This window comes from Ictalurus punctatus, chromosome 23, assembly GCF_001660625.3.
Source record: "Ictalurus punctatus breed USDA103 chromosome 23, Coco_2.0, whole genome shotgun sequence".
In the NCBI taxonomy this organism is placed as follows: domain Eukaryota; kingdom Metazoa; phylum Chordata; class Actinopteri; order Siluriformes; family Ictaluridae; genus Ictalurus; species Ictalurus punctatus.
The window spans coordinates 17,885,284-17,906,887 of record NC_030438.2 but is presented as its reverse complement, the minus strand read 5'-3'; the positions used below and the strand labels follow the sequence as shown (position 1 = coordinate 17,906,887).

Here is a 21,604-nt window from a genome sequence, read left to right as displayed (position 1 = left end):
TTTTTTTTTTTTTTTGTATATGAGTTAGTATTTTTTTGTTCATCCAATAGTATATAACCAGTTTATAAGCAGGTTTGTATAATTAATAAATGACTGCCATGTCATCCATTAAAATGGTGAGGTCATTATAAAGCATTAGCAACTAATCAGGTATCAGGTAGCTGTATTCAGTTTCTTATGGATGCTTCATATGTTACATAGTAGTAACTATTGTTTAATGACTAGCTGATTAATGAATTAATTCTGGGTCATAAATGAGTGTTACAGTGAATGATATAGTAGGCCAACTTAATAACAAAAGAGCAGCATGCTGTAGACGATGACCGTTCCTTTTATTCACAGACATGTTCACAGCGTGACGTTTTCAGACCCGGAACAAAAAGCGTTTTTTTTTTTTTTTCTGTATTTTTTTTTTTTGACCTGCCCTTGACTTTTTCAGAGGACGCTCACGGAATAAAACAGCGGGACATCAAAAAGTCTAAACATAAAGTTGTAGCAAAAAAAAAAAAAGGGGGGAAAAAAGGGTATTAGAGGTCAAAGGATCTCACACACGCACACATGGCAGATACGGATTAATACATTATTAATATTCAACCCAAAACCCAATGCAAAAGAGTGTTGGGGTTCAGAGATGCTATTTCATTATCACAGGCAAGAAAATGGTCGAATAAATCCTCATGGCGAATAAATACGACGCATTTGCACTGTTCTGCCAGAGACTCGACTCGGCTAGTTACCGACCTCCACGATGACGATGTTAACGGCATGAAAGTCGAAGCTTTACAAGCTGATCAGTTTGAGCAGACTATACAGATAGGGAAGTGGACAGACTAACTTTTTCAGTCAGATGGGATGAAAGGAAGGCTAAATCCCACTGCAGCACTATTCGCATGTGTACTGAAAGGGAAAAAAAAAGCAGATCCGATTGTCTTAGGGTTGGAAAAAAAAAATCGTTTCAGTTCTCTTTATTGTCAAAAGTGTCAAGCTTGAATAATAATCCACATTATTCCCAACAATCACACTGTATCCGAAGCAATTATTTACAAACCGGGCCACCCTCGCTTGCTGGAATTGGCTTATTCAGTATTAACTACCCTGATTAGTATGGCTGAAGTCCAAGGCCTCGCTGTGCTCACTGCGTCCTGAAATCAGTCGCGTTCCAGCACCCCCAAACCACTAACCCCCCCCCCCCCTCCCCCGCCCCATAACACACACACTTTGCCTTTGTCAGTTTGCATTTGGAAGCCAATATGCGACTTCTCATCAAATGAAATTGAATTGTTAGCTGTCAAGAAATGCTAATGACGCCATTCTCCATTCTGCTGCTTTAATAAAACCCAGCCTGAGGTCTCATGCGCTGATGGCGACAAAGTCACTCTGCCGACACACACCAGTTTATTCTGTCGAACATTAAGACCCACAGAACCATCGCGTCCCTTTCCAACCGCGTTGTTTAATGCATTACCGCACGTTTACGCCCGGGGTCCGTCATTATATTTCCAACAATACGGCAAATGAAATTGCACAGATAAGAAACCGTCGCTCTGTCGCTCGTCGGCTCTCGTAGTAATTCATTTGTCGTTGGAGAAAGGGCAGCGGAATCATTTCCTTTTTTTTTTTTCTTCTCTCTCTCTCTCTCTCTCGACGCAGTCATTGAAGATTGATGTCGTGATGGTTCTTTGAGGAGTAATAACTCTCGCAGATATGCATATCTCACAACCAAGTTCACAGAAACGCTGAACCGTACCGGGCCCTCTCGCGTTTTAATATCAATCCAATCACAGGATGAATGATGCCTGTGTGGATTCAGATTTCCGTCTTACTATCTTTCATATGAAGAGCTTGTGTTCCTGCTCATCACGTATGGATCGGACGGAAGGACAGGATGTGTGTGTGGGTGTGTGTGTATATGTGGTACAGTTTGGCCAAAAATCAATCAAACAAACAAACAAACAAACAAACAAAAACAAGAAGTTACTTTTTTCACATATCCTTGGATGTGCTCCAGGGTCGGAATATGATCAGCAGACAAACACTCCTCCAGCTTCAGATGGTACGGCTCGAACTCTGATGGACTTTTCTCCGAACTAGAAAGAAGGAAAGAAAGAAAGAAAGAAAGAAAGAAAGAAAGAAAGAAAGAGACATATGTGTTATAGCACAATGAAGTTGAATTCTGGCTTCTGATTGGCCAGAAGTTGTTGATCTGGCAGCAGTTCTGGCTGTAAAGCAAATCACAGGTCATGCACTCGTTCTAATATGTTATCGTTTCTATAGTAACAACTCACATCATTTTTGACTAATAATCAGCAGATTTTTCAGTGTTGTGTTGTTATTTAACAAAGAAATAACATGTGTAATCACTGATATGATGCGGCTTTCTGTAAGGAGACATTTATTTAACATTTATGGAAGGAGTCTCCAGTGTCAGTAAGCTTTCTGGTGAGTAGGTCTTTACAGAGAGCGTTCTGGTTTGTCAGGTAACATCACAACCCATCCATCCATCCATCCATCCATCCATTTTCCATACCGCTTTCCTACACAGAGTCACGGGGAACCTGGAGCCTATCCAGGGCCTATCAGGGTACAAGACGGGGGACACCGTGGAAGGGCTGCCAACCTATCGCAGGGCTCAACTGCACACACATTACAGACAATCTGGAAATGCCAATCAGCCTAAGGTGCATGTCTTTGGACTGGCGAGGAAACTGGAGTACCCGGAGGAAACCTCCGAAGCACCGTGCACACAGGGAAGAGGCGCGATTCAAACCCTTACGCTGGAGGTGCGAGGCAAGTGTGCTAACCACTAAGCCACCGTGCCCGCTGATAAGAAATATTATAACATTAACATTACAGGCTATAGAGTATAGAGATGCTAGAGATTATGCTATATGATAATATATAGACAATAACATTACACACAATGTTATTTTAGGTCTGTTACGAAACAGACTCGATGCGGAAGCAAGTGCAGATTCGAGTATTTATTCACAACCGAAGTCAATATACATGAAACAGGAAAACAAGGTCTAAACGTGAAACGAGAAACGAGGTCTAAACATTAAACTAGAACCGAGGCACGAAACATGAAACTAGAACAGGACATGGAAACACTACCGCTCAGAATCTAGGTAGCTAACACATACATGGGGTCTATACATTTATCTCTCGAGCTAAGGTCAAACACAAAACGAGAACAGGACATGGAAACTTAACCATATCGACATCTATACACTCCGTTACTGCTTTACCCATTAGCACATTTAATACTGCGCGAAGTGCGCAGCAACACGAGGGGTTTAAATAACAAATGTAATTGACCTTGAACGCTGACAGCTGGTAACAATTAATACACACCCTCGAAAAACAACCAATGACTAAACAAGGACGAGACAGAACAGAAACAGACGCACGTGTCCATTGTAAACAAAGTCTCCATAGTTCATACGCAAACCACGAGCGTGTGCTCGCCGCCGCAGCACCATCTGCAGGCGAGATCGTGACAAGGTCCTACATTGTGATTTTTTTTTTTTACATTAAGTAAAGTTGTGACAAAAATCATTGCCAACATCACAAATTGCATGTAAGTCAATCGAGTGATTCATTTGAATCACTCGCTGCGATTCGCTGCCACGGCGGCCAATCAAAACGCAGTACAACCGACACTCACAGGCTACGTCCCGAACCATATGCTATCGTAACGTTCCACATACCATTCAGCACTCTGCTGTGCGATTTGTCACGACGCTCACATTTCAGCTCAAAATGATGAGTGGAAGAACAGTAAGTCTGGAGAAAATAAGCATTCTTGCTACAAAGCAGCAAATAAATCCATCATTCATTCCCCAGAAGGAAAACTCGCTATAATCTCTGGGTAAAATTTCTTTCTCTGCGCTTCTCCCTTCACTGAGAAAGCTATTAGCAAGCTAATGAATATTAATGAAATTAGTGGTCTGATTTATGAATATTAATGACCAGTGGGCGGTGTCTGTGAAAACAGACTGTGAGTTTACAAAGCAGAAAATAACACCCTGTTACAATTTATTACATACGTTCGGGTTGTTTTTTTTTTAGCGTGTTTAATGATACAAAAATGCCTGAAAATAATAAGATATACGACCTAATATCTGATACGCGGTAAAGTTTTTTGAAGGGCAGCTGTCTTCATGAAGAATGGGGAAGAAATAACCAAAGGAAAGTCTTTACGTATGTACAATTCACTGTCTATTAGCGCATATTTCTTGTCATATAAGACAGGGAACTGCATTTTATACTTATCATATTGTACATTTTGCATTCTGCTCCACCCCTTAAAGGAAATTTACACCCTTGTATTCGAACGTAGTCGATCAGCCGTGACTTGTTTCCTGTTTAAAGTGTGTTGCTTTAGTCTTGCACTGGAGCTATGAGGCTAATGAAACTAACAGCTTAGCTAAATTTAGAACAACAACAACAACGACAACAACAACAAAAACACAACACTAAAAAGTTTTCGTTCGGCTCCGCAATTTTACGTTCGCCATTCCGTTGCAAATCTCACGTGTGGGCGGGGCTTAACAGCGATTTACTCTCATTGGCTAGAGAGATTAAAGTTGCGTTGGCAGTTGAGTACAAAAAAAAAACGTGTAGTGTGAAATGACTTGCTGGCTTCGTTAAATTCGTAGCTCTAGCGCAACACGTTCAGGGTGAATGTTATTGAACAAACAAGCTTTTGTTTGAGGTATTGTTGAACATTGTATACATTTCTATCATTTTTCCCTTCAGAGCTACTGGTTTAAGATCGATCGAAACAATTGTGCGTTGATTTCAAGCTAACATGGAATAGCTGCGTGAGAATCCTGTCTGGGTTCATGTTCTCACTGCAAAATCTTTGCTTGTGTACTCATTAGATCTGGAAAGAAAACCTTAGATGTGGAAAGGCAGCCTCGCCTCGGCACCGGCTCCAAATAAGCAGAAAGAAGCTTCGCCTGTCCAAAACAAACATATTGCAACACTTGTGGAGGTATTTCTTCATTCCATGTAGTTCACGGTGAAATCGTAATGCATGCAGGATTAGTCTCGAGAGCTCATGGCATCTGGAAATGACGAATCGACGTGGGTCGCGCATAAATCATGGCAAGCATTAACACACACACACACATACGCACAAACATACAAACAACAGCGTGTGTAATTTTAGAACTTATGTAACTTTTATTTCAGGTGTTTCTGAAATGTACAATTACGCCATATAGAGCTCACACCCACCCTCCATACTGTTGACACCAGAGACACTTCTGAGCTCCTCACTTCATCCTTTTCCTATGTGTCAGTTTGTGTGTGTGTGTGTGTGTGTGTGTGTGTGTGGAGGCAGGAGCAGGTTTGAGCGTGTGTCAAGGGACTCACATGGCGACATGAGGGAAGCTGTATGTAGGCAGCAGATGGCTGTGTGTCGTCAGGAGGCGCAAATATGTGCCTGCAGTATGCGTCCGTGTGTGTGTGTGTGTGTGTGTGTGGCTGTATCAAGCCAAGCGCTGTGCCCGAGGTGAGTCTGGTTCCTGCTGGGCTGTGTAGCAGGAATAGCCATGCTGGTGGGTTGAATTCTCTGTGGTGTCTATCTCTCCCTCACACACACACACACCCACACACACACACACACACACACACACACACACACTTTCAGATTCAAATATCTTGCCTCATAGAAATCGTGTCTGAAACCCTTATTTCCTCTAATTTTCTGAACATGGCTAATAATGAAATCTGATGGTGGATGGACTCATTTGCCCGGCGCTAGCCAGCACTTACTAGCTTTCATCTGTATTATCATTTCCCCTTCCCCTTTAAGCTGCTTTGGATCTAATATCAGCTTTATTTATGTCATGAAGTAGGACCGCCCCCCCGAAATTCTTCAATTGTGGACTTCATGACTTTGCCTTATTTAGTGAGCTAAGATGAGGTAAATGCTAAGTGATGGTACGCAGAATTGCTATACGATTCTCACATAATCAGCTGTTCATAAGTTAAGCTGTGTTGAATGTTGACACCACACAAGTTATGGTTTAGCCTAGCTACATTGCTAGAGACACCATTTTTGCTAACCATTATTATCCAGTAGCAAGGGTTGGGGGTCATTCCTATGTTCCCTAGATTTATTAAATAATATCCTGTGTTCATTATGTGCCAGATAAATCTGGGGAATATAGGACCCTGGGGACGTAGATACGCTATGTCCTCAGGTAAGTAACAAGTAACTAGCTTGTCATTAGCAACTGTTTTATTGACTGAGTAACAGGGTAGAGCAGATAAATGCTGTCTCACACAATCTCTATCCTCAGTATCTATTAGATTAGGATAATCTTGTCAGTTATCTAGGCTATTAATCTACAAAGTTTCAGAAAAAAAGAAAAAACAACAACAGAAGAGATAGAGAGAAAAAAAACAAAACAAACAACAACAGCCCAGGCACTGGGTGTGCATGATTGGAGGTGTGGCTTTGGTAAAGGGGTGGGGCTTTTGCATTTGTTTGGAACTTTTTGGAGTATTGCTAGAAAATTTGCTGACTGCACCTTTAATCCTAAATCGTGTGCAGACGTAGGCGGAGAATTTTACAAAGCATGATTTGTTCCCGCTAGAGGACATCATCGCCTTTAAGGGAGCTAGTTTGTAGGCAGCACATATGTTGACTCGTGTTTGATTCAGTTTCCACTGGTGATCACAGCTGGATTGCACCGTTGGCAAAAGTCAGCCTGTGGATGTGTGTGTGTGTGTGTGTGTGTGTGTGTGTTTTTGCCTATAGGACTCTTAGTGATGATATCAGATAGACACCAGAGGCGGTGTTTCCGGGTCTTGTGGCAGCATCCTGTTCATGTGTACGAGCGTGCGTCCCTCTGTGTGTGTGTGTGTGTGACCGCATTGCCATGACAACACTGTCACTTTGAATCCACTGAATGTGTGTTTCACAATCTTTCATCAGTGCATTAATTATGTAGCACAGCCTATTTGCCCAACCATGAATAATATTCTGCGAGCAGATCGCCCTTAATGGGATCCCCCGTCGCACCTCTCCCAGAGCGCAGCGCACTACAATTTCCCAATGATCTTGAATAAATTACCCTGCATTCCCCACTGAAGTGGAACAGCATATAAAAAAAAAGGAACCCGGAGACCTCAGATGGTTGACATTTGAAATTAGAAAAGGCACCAGCCACTCACTCGCTCTCTCTCTCTCACTCTCTCGCTCTCTCTGAGTAATCCATTATGTCCTGACTAATGTTCAGCCTATGATATTTGAAACATTAATGTTCCGGTCAAGGCGGCCATGTTGTTTACCTGCCTGTAGGTTGTGAGACAGGTGGGCTGATGGATTGGAGCTGCGGTGTGTAGGCAGCAGGAGTGAACTGTAACGCACAGTGGTTTAGCGGTGAAGCTAATACACACAGGGGAGAACTGGACTGGAGCAACACACATGTTCTGAATGCTAAAAGCCTCATATCCAGCTAGCAGCGCTAACACGCTAACAGGTTGTCCTTCTACTTCTTGTTTCTGTCCATTTTTTTCCCACATCTTGTTGAAACTTTCTTTTCTTTTATCACCCTTTTTTCCACTTACACTTAATTCTCTTGGGGCGGCTGTGGATCGGGTGGTAGAGCGGGTTGTGCACTAATCGTAGGGTTGGCGGTTCGATTCCCGGCCCACGTGACTCCACATGCCGAAGTGTCCTTGGGCAAGACGCTGAACCCCGAGTTGCTTTCGATGGCACGCTAGTGCCTTGGGAGCTCTACAGCCATTGGTGTGTGTGTGTGAATGGGTGAATAAGACACAGTGTAAAGTGCTTTGTAGAACCGCTAAGGTTAAAAACGTGCTATATAAGTGCAGACCATTTATCTTTTTACTTTTTTTTTTTTTTATAATTTCTTCCTCTTCTCGTATCTCGTTAAAAAAAAAAATTCTATCGTATTTATTGTCTCTTTCTCTCTCTCGCTCTTCTTTTTTATTTGATCTTTTCTCTTCTTTACTTCTCTTTTCATTACTTTTCTTTTCTGTTCTTTACTCTCTTTTCTTTTCGTCGCATTAGACCTCTAATGGTCTTCTCATCTCGCACACTTCATTTCTCCTTCACTTTCCCCCCTCTCTTTCTTTCTATTTGTTTATCTCACTCTCTACTTTCTTTTTTATTTCCTTCTCTCTCACCACCCCCCCCCCCTTATTTTCTTACTAATAATTGATGAGAACCATTCATAATACAATTTTCATATTCTTTTCCTCTTATCTTACACTTTTTCCTGTTTACTCTTTGGTCCTTCGCTTCTCTTCTCTTTGTCAGTGGTATAAATAGAAAGATTTTGGGAGCTTTTGTCTTCTCTGTCTGTACTGCCCCTTCATCTCTCAATGTCGTTTAGAGAACTTGAGCAATGCCGTGCCGTGTTTCACGTCTCATCGTGTTTTTTTTCTCCTTCAGATTTTTCCCCTACGGCTGCTGTTGATGTGAATGACTGTCTCCACGGTGACGGATGTTGGCGATAAACAGGACAGCTTGGCCACAAACAATCAAAAGATGAGAAACCTTCACCCTCCCGTTCTCCATTTTCCCCTCCTCTCTCTCTCTTTCTCTCTCTCTCTCTTTCTCTCTCACTCAGGCATGCACATTTAAACTCCAACCTCTCCAAACCCTCTCTCTCCCCATCTGCCTCTCGCTCTCCATCCCTCTTTCTCTGAACGCATCTCTCCTGTCACCCGTCTACTGCACATTTTTCATGCATGAAGGAGCGAATGTGTTTCAGGTGTCAAGGCCTGAGAGGTGTGAACATGTGTGCACTTCTGCATGGAAGTTAAATGAGCATGATGGTCACCAGAATATCGATGGACAAGTGCAAGCCATAAAGCATATACGCTGCTCCTCCTGAAGGGAAAAATACACCCTCAGGGGAAATAGAAGCATGAAGAGTATCATCACATATATTAAAGTATCAGACGGATTCTTTCATGTAGACACGCCTGATTCATCCCAGTCAACTCAGGACTGAGTGTCAGATGCTCGTGTGTGAGGAATGTGCAGCTCGGACCCCTGCTGTGCCTGTAAAGTCAGAGGGATTTCTGGAATTTAGTGAGTTTAACTGCCCCCGAGGTCCAGCAGAGAGACAAGAAATGTTTTAGAGCTTTAGGTATGAGAAAGGGTGGATAAAGGACAATGTGGTATCTGTAAAGCAGTGTTGTGAGACAGAGGTGAATTATATCTGTAACCATGACAGCAAACCAAATACTACAGCAAACCAAAATGAACAAATAAACTCGCCTTAGTTGATGTAGAATATTCTGAAAGATGCTCGTTCTAAAGTCACACCTCTTTTCAGTGACTGACAGGCATAAATGCCACACTTCCTTCAGTGTGACTGACAGCCACAAAGGCCACACCTACGTCAGTGTGACTGACAGCCACAAAGGCCACACCTACGTCAGTGTGACTGACAGCCACAAAGGCCACACCTACGTCATTGTGACTGACAGACATAAAGGCCACACCTACGTCATTGTGACTGACAGCCATAAAGGCCACACCTACATCATTGTGACTGACAGCCACAAAGGCCACACCTACTTCATTGGTGACTGACAGCCATAAAGGCCACACCTCCTTCAGTGTAACTGAATCTGACAGGCATAAAAGCCACACCTCCTTCAGTGCGACTGACAGCCACAAAGGCCACACCTACATCATTGTGACTGACAGCCACAAAGGCCACACCTACTTTATTGTGACTGACAGCCATAAAGGCCACACCTCCTTCAGTGTAACTGAATCTGACAGGCATAAAAGCCACACCTCCTTCAGTGCGACTGACAGCCACAAAGGCCACACCTACATCACTGTGACTGACAGCCACAAAGGCCACACCTACTTCATTGTGACTGACAGCCATAAAGGCCACACCTCCTTCAGTGTAACTGAATCTGACAGGCATAAAAGCCACACCTCCTTCAGTGCGACTGACAGCCACAAAGGCCACACCTCCTTCAGTGTAACTGAATCTGACAGGCATAAAAGCCACACCTCCTTCAGTGTGACTGATAGGCATAAAGGCCACACCTCCTTCAGTGTGGCTGATAGGCATAAAGGCCACACCTCCTTCAGTGTAACTGAATCTGACAGGCATAAAAGCCACACCTCCTTCAGTGTGACTGATAGGCATAAAGGCCACACCTCCTTCAGTGTGACTGATAGGCATAAAGGCCACACCTCCTTCAGTGTGACTGATAGGCATAAAGGCCACACCTCCTTCAGTGTGACTGATAGGCATAAAGGCCACACCTCCTTCAGCGTGAATGAATCTGACAGATACAGAGGCTGTTACTCCTTTTGACCAATATGTACACAAGCTAACACATCCTTCACTAGGACTAACACAAAGGCCTCATCTCCTTCAGTGTGACTCCCAGGCACAGAGGCCACACCTCCTTCATAAGCACCGACAGGCACAGAAGCCACACTTTCATGTTGGACGTTTTCTAGTCCTTCTGAATCTTACTTTCTTAAGTGGGACACGCAGGGCCACTCCTCCTTTGCTGGGACTGCCAGGCACAGAGGCCACCGATGTTGATATAATAGTGAACAAGTGTAAGCGACATTGTATATTTAGTGGTCTTGTTAGTAATACTAGTGTTATTGGCATTCTTTTGTTTACGTGTTTTATAGCTGTTACCCCCTTAGAATTGCTTCAGCAGAACTGTAAATAAAAACAATGAAAGCAATAAAGCAGACTTTAATGGGAGAGACAGAGAGAGAGCGAGAGAGAGAGAGAGAGAGCGAGAGAGAGAGAGCGAGAGAGACATTGAAGCTGTAAAACATAGACTGAAGCTTAGGCATAGGCGCCTCTCCACCTCTCCTCGGGGGAATCGCTGTCTATTCTCAGAGATCAAGACAAGCTCCTGAGCTCCTGAAGCCTGATGTATTGCTCTCTCTCTCTCTCTCCCTCTCTCTCTCTCTCTTACACTCACACACACAAATGACAAATGGACTTGAGATTGATAGGAACAATGTAGAAACATTAACTCTCTCCCCTTTGGGCAGTTCAATGAAGGCTTTTTATTTTTGGTGGTTTGGCTACACAGCCTACAGCTTAGGACTTCTGTCATTTGTGCCCTACCACCAAGACTTCTGCCTTTATTTTTTATTTTTTTCTATTTCTATGAAGTCTATCTACCTTTCTGGTAGTTTCGTGAGGAGCTGGTGTATGTTGCTTGCCTGTTAGGCACTTTTTTGAGGACTGCTTGACTTTTGGAACCTTATATGGGGACTGCTTGACTTTCGGGGCACTTTTTGTGAGTACTGCTTGCCTTTTAGAAACTTCTGTGGAACATTTTTGCCTTCTGGGCATCTCTATGAAGCTGGCCTACCATCTGGGCACTAATGATGATCATGCTGCATGCTGCATGGAAATGGACTGTATAGCTACAGCAAGCAGTGGAACGAGGATCAGGAAACATTAGCTGATGTTGTACGTTGACTCTGTAGCTGGTCATGGATGCGCAGCACAGACGACAGCGACTGATGCTCCATTACTGAAGCAAAAAACCCGATGTAAATAGAAACATAATAATACCCTCGCGTACAAACACACACAAACGGACACAGTCACACAGTGTAAATGCTGGCTTTGCTTAGTTACTGACAGCTGTGTGGGAGTTCTGGCCAGTGACTTGACTTTCACTGTGCCTGTCTAGTTGGATACACTCCACTTCTGGACACACACACCACACACACACACACACACGGGACTCCAGGCTGCAGCCAGCAGAGCTGAGAGCAGGGGGTGGATGTGACTTTGAGTGGTGACTGCTGCTTGCCAGTGGATTAGAGCCCAGCTCTTCAGCGGGCACACACTCGCTCCCTCTCTTTCTCGCAACTCATCAATGATACTGCCATGTACAATGAACTGGAGGCACTAATTCTAATAGAAAGTGTTCAGATTTAAAATAACTTTCTTCTGGTTTGTTGCAGAATTATGATGACACTACTAGGAGAACAGTCTGGGTTCTGTCCTGGCTTTCCCACCGTCACTCCCTCACACACACATATACACATACTGTAAATTGAAGCAACTTCTTTCCACTCACCCATGACATTTTGTGAGGAACGCCAACCTTTTCAGAAGTTTGGTTAGAAGCGCTCTGTTTTTCGAAGTTAAGTAAGAGCTGGATATCTCTCGGTCGGACAAGTTTGTCGGACGGATCTTGTGTAGCTTTCGGGGAGTCCTACCGTTCGGTTTGCCTACCTTTCGGGCACTTTGCTGAGCACCGCTCGATAAAGCTGTCGCTGGACGCTGGCGAGATCCGGGCCGCACGGGTGGACGAAGGGATGGACTGCTATGAGGACAAAGCCCTGCTGGTATAGATCTTGTAGCTGGGATGGCAGCTCCCGTACCGAGGACAAGCACAGGGTCGAGGTCACATCTGCCAGAGGACACAGAGAGCAAGAAAGAGGTGAGATGACTTTATTCGGAGTGGTCGGACGGCTAGAATTGCCGGCGTAACCCACACAGGGATGAACACTGAAGGTTAATTGGCTGCATTCCAGTTCGGAGACAACTTACTGTCCTTAGTCTCATTAAAGTCAGAAAATCGCTGATGCTTGGATAAATAAACGGCGTACTGGATTTTCACAAATAAATTCATTCGTATCCAGCTTGATAAATTAGGCCTTTAGTCTTCGGTCCTGCTCTGCAAGCTATGACTCAACAACATATTAAAAACCGCTAACAATAAAACCTGTGGTTTGTACTACACGAGGTTTCCACCTTGTCATTTCAAGCAATCCTTTAAGTAGAACCAATTCGTTTATGTGAATGACACTTGAGTAATTAAGGACGGTGTCTAAATATATGCGTTCCTCATACTTGTAGGTGTAGCTCTTGAATTATTTATGAATTATTGATGCACCTTCAATAGTATGAAGTAACACACTGTTTATTTATTTATTTTTTTTCCCCCCCTCCAAATTGTAATCAGAAAGACTCAGGAGAGTCTAACACAGCTATTTTTATTCGTACTGTGAAGCTTGCACTGCGTTGTTCATGCACGATGCAACAGGAAAAAAAATACATAAATATAGCAATTGTTTTAGCTATTAGAAGCATGCTGGTGGCTTTCTACCCATTCCTATGATTTAATGGGTCTGGATGAAAATCCAATTAAACATGATTGTTTAGCTCGACGTGAGGTGGGAGCCTTTTAAACCGGGGCACTGAAAGCTTCTCGGCAGGGCAGACGAGGCCAATCACGCACCCTCTTCTGGCATTAATGAGGTAGGTTTGATAGACTGACCTGATATTGTGAAAGGGATGGTGGGGAGGTGAGAGACTTGCTCGCTCTCCTGTGCTGTTATTTTTTTATTTTTTTATTTTTTTTAACCAAAGCCTCGTCTCAATCTAAAGCGAAAGAGACAAGGCATGAGAAAACATCAGACAGAAAGTGTCAGAGCCACCCAGCTGTGCAGGAACACGTACACGAAGCCCGTCAAAGAGCATAATCATAGACAGGCGTATGCTAATGAGAAAGACAAACATAGATAGAGGTGGAGACAGAAAGAATGAAAGATTCAGCGGGTCAAGGCTTTGGCAAGCCGACTGCTTTCAGGGCATCATTCCAAAAAAACGGTGGCATTTTAAAGTCCAAACAGCTGGCCGAGATGAGGTTTTTCCAAGAGCGATACACAAAGAGACAAGTTAGCCGATATTAAATGGGGAGATAAAATCTAATAGACAGCCCGACCAAACGTTTGTGGTCACCTGATCATCACGGCCATATGTGGTTCTATCAAAGTTGAAAGCACACAATTGTATAGAATGTCTTGTACAGCATGCACGCTCTAGTATTATAATTTCCCTTCACTGAAACTAAGAGGCCCAAACCTGTTCCAGCACGAGCTCCGTGAAGACACGGTTTGCCTAAGCTGGAGTGGAAGATCTCGAGCGTCCTGCGCAGAACCCTGACCTCAACCCCACTGAACACCTTTGGGATGAACGGGAACTGGAGTCTCCTCACCCAGCATCAGTGGTAACGGATCTCACTAATGATCGTTTTGGTGATTGAACACGAATCCTCACAGCCACACTCCAAAATCTAGCGGAAAGCCTTCCCAGAAGAATGGAGGTAAATATAACAGTAAAGCGGGAAGGAATCTGGAACGTGATGTTCAAAATGCACACACGGGTGTCATGGTTAGGTGTCCACAAACTTTTGCCTGTATAGTGTCATTCTATGGATACCAATGACAACGAGTCAACTGGAAAGTTTGAGCAATGCGTCATACCGTCAGGTCCGATCAACACACATACATAAAGGCAGATTAGCGGATGCATCTGTGGTTTGTAATCTTTTTTAGGTATCTCAAATCTCAGATAGTGCTCTAATAATAGCGTTCATGCCATGTTTCCTGTGAACACCAAAAGAAAAGCTGCCATTTCGAATCATTTTGTTCAAACAAACAAACAAACAAACAAACACTAAGCGTACAGTTCTGTCCTCTGTCTTTTGTTGTGTAATCTTTACTTTGATTGGACTTTGTGTACTTTCGTATATCTACTCTTAGTTTCTCGTCCAGTGGCATTTTGGGAAAAAAGGATGATAGAGTAAATGATAAATCTCCTTCTTCATCATTATACCCATGACTGAATTCCACATGTACCTTCTCAATCGCTCGCGATGACATGTTATGGATTTGTCTGTGATAGGATCTGTGATCTACAGTCTGGGCTAGAAAGAAATCAGTCCCAGGCTTGCTTCCTGCTTAGTCTTAGGACTGTTGGTGATGCTGTTGCTGTGGCTTCTACAAAAGTCCAAAGTAATCTGCTTTAAACTGATCGTTAACAGCAAATAATGTGATGCCAAAATAGAACGATAATAGTCTTATTATTTTTGAACGAGAAGGCAGATTTATCCCTGCTCGCCTCTTTAGAACTGTTGGCCCCTGCATCCTTGCGTATTTTCTTTGTTACAGTTATTATGCAGATTATTATGGAAATTCTTTACTACTACTCCATTCAAGTTCAATTCTGTATCATTAGAAAAGCTTTAACCTTGTTAGCCTTTCAATCTTGTTAGCCTAGCCCCTCACAGAGGACCTAACCTTTTTTATTTATTTATTTATTTATTTATAAAAGCTGATTACCGCTAATTGCTTCGACTGCCACTGTGAGACTTCATGGCTAATGACCATTAAGTTCAAACCAGCTGGTCAACAAAAATAGGAAGTCAAAAGTTCTCTGGTCGTCCCTTTCCAAATGGAGGCCATAAGGTCAAGGGTAAACCTTCCATCCTTTCTCCAGCCTTCCCATATTGTGTTTGTCTGAATGCTCTTTATGTGATGAGACCAAGATGGCAGGTAATCATATCACAGAAATGCCCCCTTTGCTTAGAACATCAATTTCACATCCATTCTCTCTTCCAATGATCGTCCATGCAATATAGGATGAAGTGAGGCATATAAAAGAGTGTAATGGTAGAAAGAATGGAAGAGGAAGGGGAAAAAAAAGAGCTCATCCCAGCAGGATCTCAGTCCTCGGTGTCCATTTTCAGGCTCCATTGTGTAAGCGAATTGGAAGTGAGAGCGTTCCCTTCAGGCAAATTGCTGGCGATCTCAAAATCATGCTGGATTTCTCAGTCGACTCTGTGCTCTCTATGAAAAAATATGATGTCCACCAGATAGAGATAAAAATGGAAGGAACGGGGCTCAATCACACACGCAGTGAAAAATCTTTCTCCCTTTAGTATAATTAATTCCACTCTGTTTGATTTGATTTGACTTTTTGGCTTGCCAAAACCGAGAGTCCCCAGAGGTAGTGTGCTGTGTTTGCCCTTCCCGGAGTCGGAGGATATTAACTCGCTCTACAGTTACTGCTCTAGCACCTCGTCCACCCCAACACACACACACACACATTGGGAGGAATAAATAAGGAATGGTTTTCATTACATGCCACTGGGAAAACAGCCATGGGGTACTCGCTTTAGTTAGCCTTAATCGCAGTGAGAACTCCCACAAAAGCACTACGGCCCATTCTCTAGTCTGTTTTTTTATAAACTAAATATATCATGCTAATCACCACTGGGAAGGGTAAATTGGGCTATTAGCAAACAGGATAAAGACAGTTTTGCAAGTCAACACACTCCTCCATGACATTTCAGATGAGTCAATAAATGCCAATAAGGTCAGGCCTGTCGTAATACTTTGTTTGGGGAGAAAAAAAACATTTGGCTTAGATTTAATAATTAAGACCGGGTCTTAGTAAAATTTTATTACCTTACAAATTGCCTGCCACGGAATAATAATGCTGACCGGTGTAACCTTTGCCCAGAGACACAATACTGAAAAAAAGTAAATTACCGCGGCAGTTTCTAGTCATACCCTGGAGACTATTAATAAGAAATGTAATTATTTCTTCATTTACTTTTACATGCTACGCATTGAAGTGGAGCGGGAAAATTGCTTGAGGCAAAAAGGACAAAACTAGTTTGGACTTTTTCTTCCCTTCAGTTTTAATTTTCTGAATATTGGCTTTCCTCATTCTGCAAGTCCCATAACCTCTCTGGGGTTTAACTTACAAGTTTGCGTTAACAAATAAACATCACTCACTTTTTTTCAGCCAGACTTTCACTATCCATCTTCTTGCTAGCCTGTGTGCTCGGGTCGGATCCGTGTGTGCACGCTATTAACCCTGATCCAAACCAAACTCCCCAGAGTCCTTACATCCATGGCTTGAATGAGTAATTACGATATGATTGAGTCTGATATAAAGGGGGAGTTTGGGGGTGACAGAATAACACAAGAAGATGAGACGCTAACATGCTTAACTGGTTTATTCTCAACTAGACTATTAATTCATTTTTATAGCATAAATCCATTTTTATTACCAGTGAGTATCTGCCACCTGTGGAAGGTAAATGTGGCTAGATGGTCTTTATGATTAATTTTTACGGCTGGCAATAACAGATTACGGCTGGCGATAACAGATTCAACACAGGCGAACGAGTCGCGATGGAATTATGTTACAGTGTATAAAAATATGATAAGACCAAAAATCCAGTGGCACATCTGGTCTTCAATCAATCTAAACTAGCGCTTCCCAAATCAGTCCTTAGGGACAAACCAGATGGTCTATGTTTTTGCTCTTTTTCAGGATCCAAGACACTTGTACCAGGTATTCTTCTTGCTTCTTGATTGCTTGGTTTAGGGGTTGTGAGATGGGAAAGAGTAAAACAGGGCTTCTGAGGACTGCTTTGGGAAGCACTGGTTTCCTGTAACAGCTTGCATCGAGCTCAAATCCCTCCTGTTTGTGCTGTCAGAGTAAGCCCTTTCACTTAGCTACTTAAAGTCATTCATTACGGCCTATATTCCCATCATGATCACTATGATCTGTGAGTGAATGGAGCCTGGTGATGCCACCACCAGATTAGCTTTCTATGACCAGATTCTTCTCATTTCTCACTGGTTCTGCAGTGGTGCGATAAATTGCCCAGATTCGACAGAGTTATTTTGAGAACACTTGATACTGATGCAGAAACCCCCAAACCTCCAATACATAATAATCTTAAAATGACAACTTTGGTCAATTGATGGATCAGTTGGTCAATTAGGGAATCATTTGCTTAAGTTGCTGGTCAGTTTGGAGATCAGTTGCTCAAGTCTCTGGTCAATTTGCGGGTCAGTTGGTCAAGACTCTGGTCAGTCTGGGTATCAGTAGCTTAAGTCTCTGGCCAGATTGGGGATAAGTTTCTTAAATCTCTGGCCTCTGCCTCTGGGGAGAAGTTGGTGGAAACGTCTGACCGGTAAAATATAGTCTTGTAGTATTTGCATCACTGCTTCTTTAATAACTAAATGCTTGGATTAAATTCTTAACCCATAAGATACTTTGAATATGAATCTCAGATCGTGAGGACAACAGAATTTAATATGATATATGGGAGCTGGTTGTGAAATAGGCCTCAGTCATACAGTAATGGTGTAGTACTATGTGTGTACAGTGAGTTCTTATCATTAGTAGTCATTGCTCATTGTGGGCATATGAGCCTGGGAGCACTGCTGCACACGTTAATTACCTCACTAATAACCCTCCGTGAGAGCAGCCTGCTGGGGCCATGGTGCCTTGTGTTAGGTTTCTGCTCTGTTTCTTCGGCGCTTAGTTCACCCTTGTGTATAGATTTTGGTCCAAAAGAACTAATAGCAGTCCATCTAAGTGCCTGATTTTCAGAGCTATATCCCGACCACGGTCAGGGATCAGAGGAGCTTTATTTTCTCCCAGGTTTCTAGCTGCTCAGGGGTAATTCCTACTTTAATTCAGCCTGCATCGCAGGGAGTCTTGCTGCAAGCACAATGGCATTTATTGGCTCTTCCAATGCTGAGTCTGAATGGAAAAATAAAGGAAGGACCTCTGGAGTGGTGGCTGAGGCCCAAGCGTACAGAACGCGAGACCGCACTACCTTGTATCCGGCTCGATCTTGCACAGAATTTGTAAGCGAGTAAGATGTGAATTCCGACAATCATCGATCTTATTTTGCAAGTGCGAGGTTTGATTTAGCATTCTTAACCGCTGTTTCCCAACAGGAAGAACACTCAAAATGTGGCCAAGGACAGGTTTTATATACGGGTTATTGCGGTCAGTTGATACGACTTTGAGAATGTCCAACACCCGGGTTCGATGCGCTAACACCGGTTGGTTTTTATACTTTGAATCAAAATGTTGCTCTCTTTGAGGGTTTAAAATGACCAGGACAGGGCGATAAAGTAAATCAGAATAAGTCCTATCCATTTTTAAAGCTCTGGTCAGAACCGAGTATTTTTGTCCTCTTTGGTGTTTGACGCACTCAGTGATATGATGATCTTATGAGTGCAGCTTTAGGCGATGGGTGGAGAAACATGTCCTCGTTCTAATGGAATGTCACTTCACTGAAATGCATTATGCTCATTAAGTCGGCCATTTCAGCCTCGGCCCTTTTTCCCTACGTTGGAAGCACAGAGGGACGAAGAATAAAAATAACACAGAAATGTATTTAATCACAACCACTTATACAGCAAGAATTCCATTAAAACGCTTTACGCCAACTAGAACAAGGACCGCTCCATCCTACCCAAAAGCCTCTTTTCAGATGATTCAGATGCACAAATGAATTCCCTGGCCAATTCGGCTGGCTTTCAACCGTCCTACGGTTATTTACATTGTCTACGTTCTTTTCTTTGTGTCTGCTTTCAATGATCAAGTCTGTCCTAAATGTAGTGCTATGTGGACACGTTTTTTTTTTTCCTTTCGCTCTAATTGTACAATTCCACCGACCTGCTGCATAAGTGCGTGGCCGACATTGAAAGATGATTTCCTTTCTGATTGGGTGCATTCAAAGAAATGACAACCCACTTTACCGGCACTCTCACGCAGGCAGTGTGTACACCTGGTGATTGGAGAAAACAGGGCCTCTTTTGTCTCATCACCAGTTAACACACAAAAACATGACACTTTCCGGAGTAATTACACCATGTCAAGTGTTTATTCGCCGGGCATGGCGTGCACTATTGGCACTATCAGACTCGTTCCAGTTCTGCGGGGAATTAGTGCTGGATCCAGATGTCATTGCAGAACTAATGGCGTAATCAGTACTGCAATCAGGCTGATACTGTTCAAGCTGAAAAAGATGATTAGTTTAATGCTGGACCGTCTTCTCCTGGACAATCTTCAGCTGGGTGTTGGGTTTATTTATCCACATTATTTATTTATTTAATCACATTAGCTGTCGCCGGCCTGTGTATCTCTATAGTTCACGTGTAACATTAGACGTTTGATTCGAAATTTAGGTTAGGATGGTCTTGTATAGGTATCTACCACCTGCATTCTATATATCTATATATTTCTATATATCTATATTCTATATATCTCCTGTCAACTCTCCGCAGTCTGGGCATGACCGGAACGGTTCTATCTAAATAATCAACAACAGGGTTGTATGATAAAGCAGAGTTACTGTCACCACACTGATATTTGATTAGTTTCCAATAACCGAATGTCCAGATGTGCTTTATTCCTCTTATACGGCGGCAATTTCCCAACGCTGTTGTACTTTATTTTTATCCATTTATAGTTCAACTGAATGGTGTTGAACATCCGTGGAAAGAGTTGCCCGGTACATTAGAGCAGCCATGAACGGTCGTGTCCTCACCGGATAAGACAAAAATGAATAAACAAATCAACAAATAAATAAATAATAACGCAGCAGTTCGTCCTGAAGACTTTCTTGTGTCGGAAAACTTAAAGAAACGGCTTTATGTCTGGCTGATATAAAGAGCTGACACTGGAGACTCCTTCTAACAATTAAACACTTGTTTTTTAAAAAAAAAAAAAATCTGTTTACGTCTTAACTATAGAAACGGTACTATGTTAGAACGATTGTATTAATATACGTAAACCTGTGATTTGAAGCTGCAGTATTGCCAGGACTGTTGTTATTGAAAATGACTCAACAGCTTCTGACCAATCTGAATAGAGAGCACAACAGCACCAAAAACAATTTGCACCATCTTGCTCCATACAATTAGCATCACAGACCACTCTATCTTTTTTACTGTGTGTCACGTCTTTCTTGTCGTTTGTAGCGTGCTCATTGATCTCTTGATCTCTTGTAAAGCTTCCTGCTAATTCCACGGCTAGCGTTCTTATTAGGAGCTTTATCTCAGAGTCTTCATGAGTCTTCTCAGAGCTTATAGTATTCTTCAACCACTCACTTTCTTTCTTCTCTTCTCGCATTAACCGTCTGTCACAGAAAAGTAACACTCCACAGTCTTTTTCTTGATGAGGTCTGACAGCGATGTCGAATTTAATATCCAACCAGTACAGGCAGTGGGAAGAATTTAAAAATTACTTAACAGTCTACATCTATCATGGGGGAAGTAAGGTTCCGCTACGGTTCCTCAATATTTATCTAGGTAGGCAAGCTTCCTAAAGGTGGTTCTACTGGTTGGAATCCAAACCTAACCTTTTGTTTTTTCTTTCTTTCTTTCTTTTTTTTTTTTTTTTACATAGAACGTTAAAGAGGTCCCTCAAAGGAACAGTGTTGCCAGATTGAACGTTTTTTGATGGATTTTAGGATTTGGAAAGAAAGAGTGGTTCCGTGGTCCTCGGGTTTGAACTCGCAACCTTCCAGAAACTAGTGTTAAACCTTAACCACTGTTCAACGCCAGCCCATTTTAATAATCACTGTTAAGCCACGGTTTTATTAATGCAAAACCTCTTATCTGCTATCTGCCTTTTGAAAACCTTTTGAGCGAGGTCGCGGATATTTTGAAATGTGCTGTCAAACGAAGCGAATGGCTAATGGGTGCTTATAAGGACGCCTTTATTTTCCATTCTCAGAGCCTTCTTTCTAGTGACCTTTCGATAAAATGGGATAGGTGGGATTCTAATGAATATAATGCATCTGGCATAATGTACTTTCACCTAGAATGGCACAAGTAGGACAAGATCGCTCTCCTGCTGCATAATGCTGACAGACAATGAATAGTTCTCAAAAAAAAACAAACAAACAAACAAACAAATGTAGTCTTAAAAATAGAAAATGTTAAATGTGTATGTCAAAGCATTTGCAATTAAAAACA

At 42.5% G+C, this 21,604-nt stretch overlaps 1 protein-coding gene across 2 annotated transcripts in view; it reads right to left on the bottom strand.

Annotated features, from left to right (window-relative positions):
- The window catches only part of LOC108256588 (raftlin), an 81,788-nt gene that overhangs the window by 33,318 nt on the left and 26,866 nt on the right, over nucleotides 1-21,604 (bottom strand). For both annotated transcript variants that reach the window (XM_017453624.3, XM_017453623.3), the window contains exons 3-4: nucleotides 12,249-12,426; nucleotides 1,979-2,087 (exon numbers count right to left, since the gene is read on the bottom strand). In XM_017453624.3, coding sequence (XP_017309113.1) covers nucleotides 1,979-2,087; nucleotides 12,249-12,426 — 287 coding nt within the window. The remainder of the gene's footprint in view (nucleotides 1-1,978; nucleotides 2,088-12,248; nucleotides 12,427-21,604) is intronic.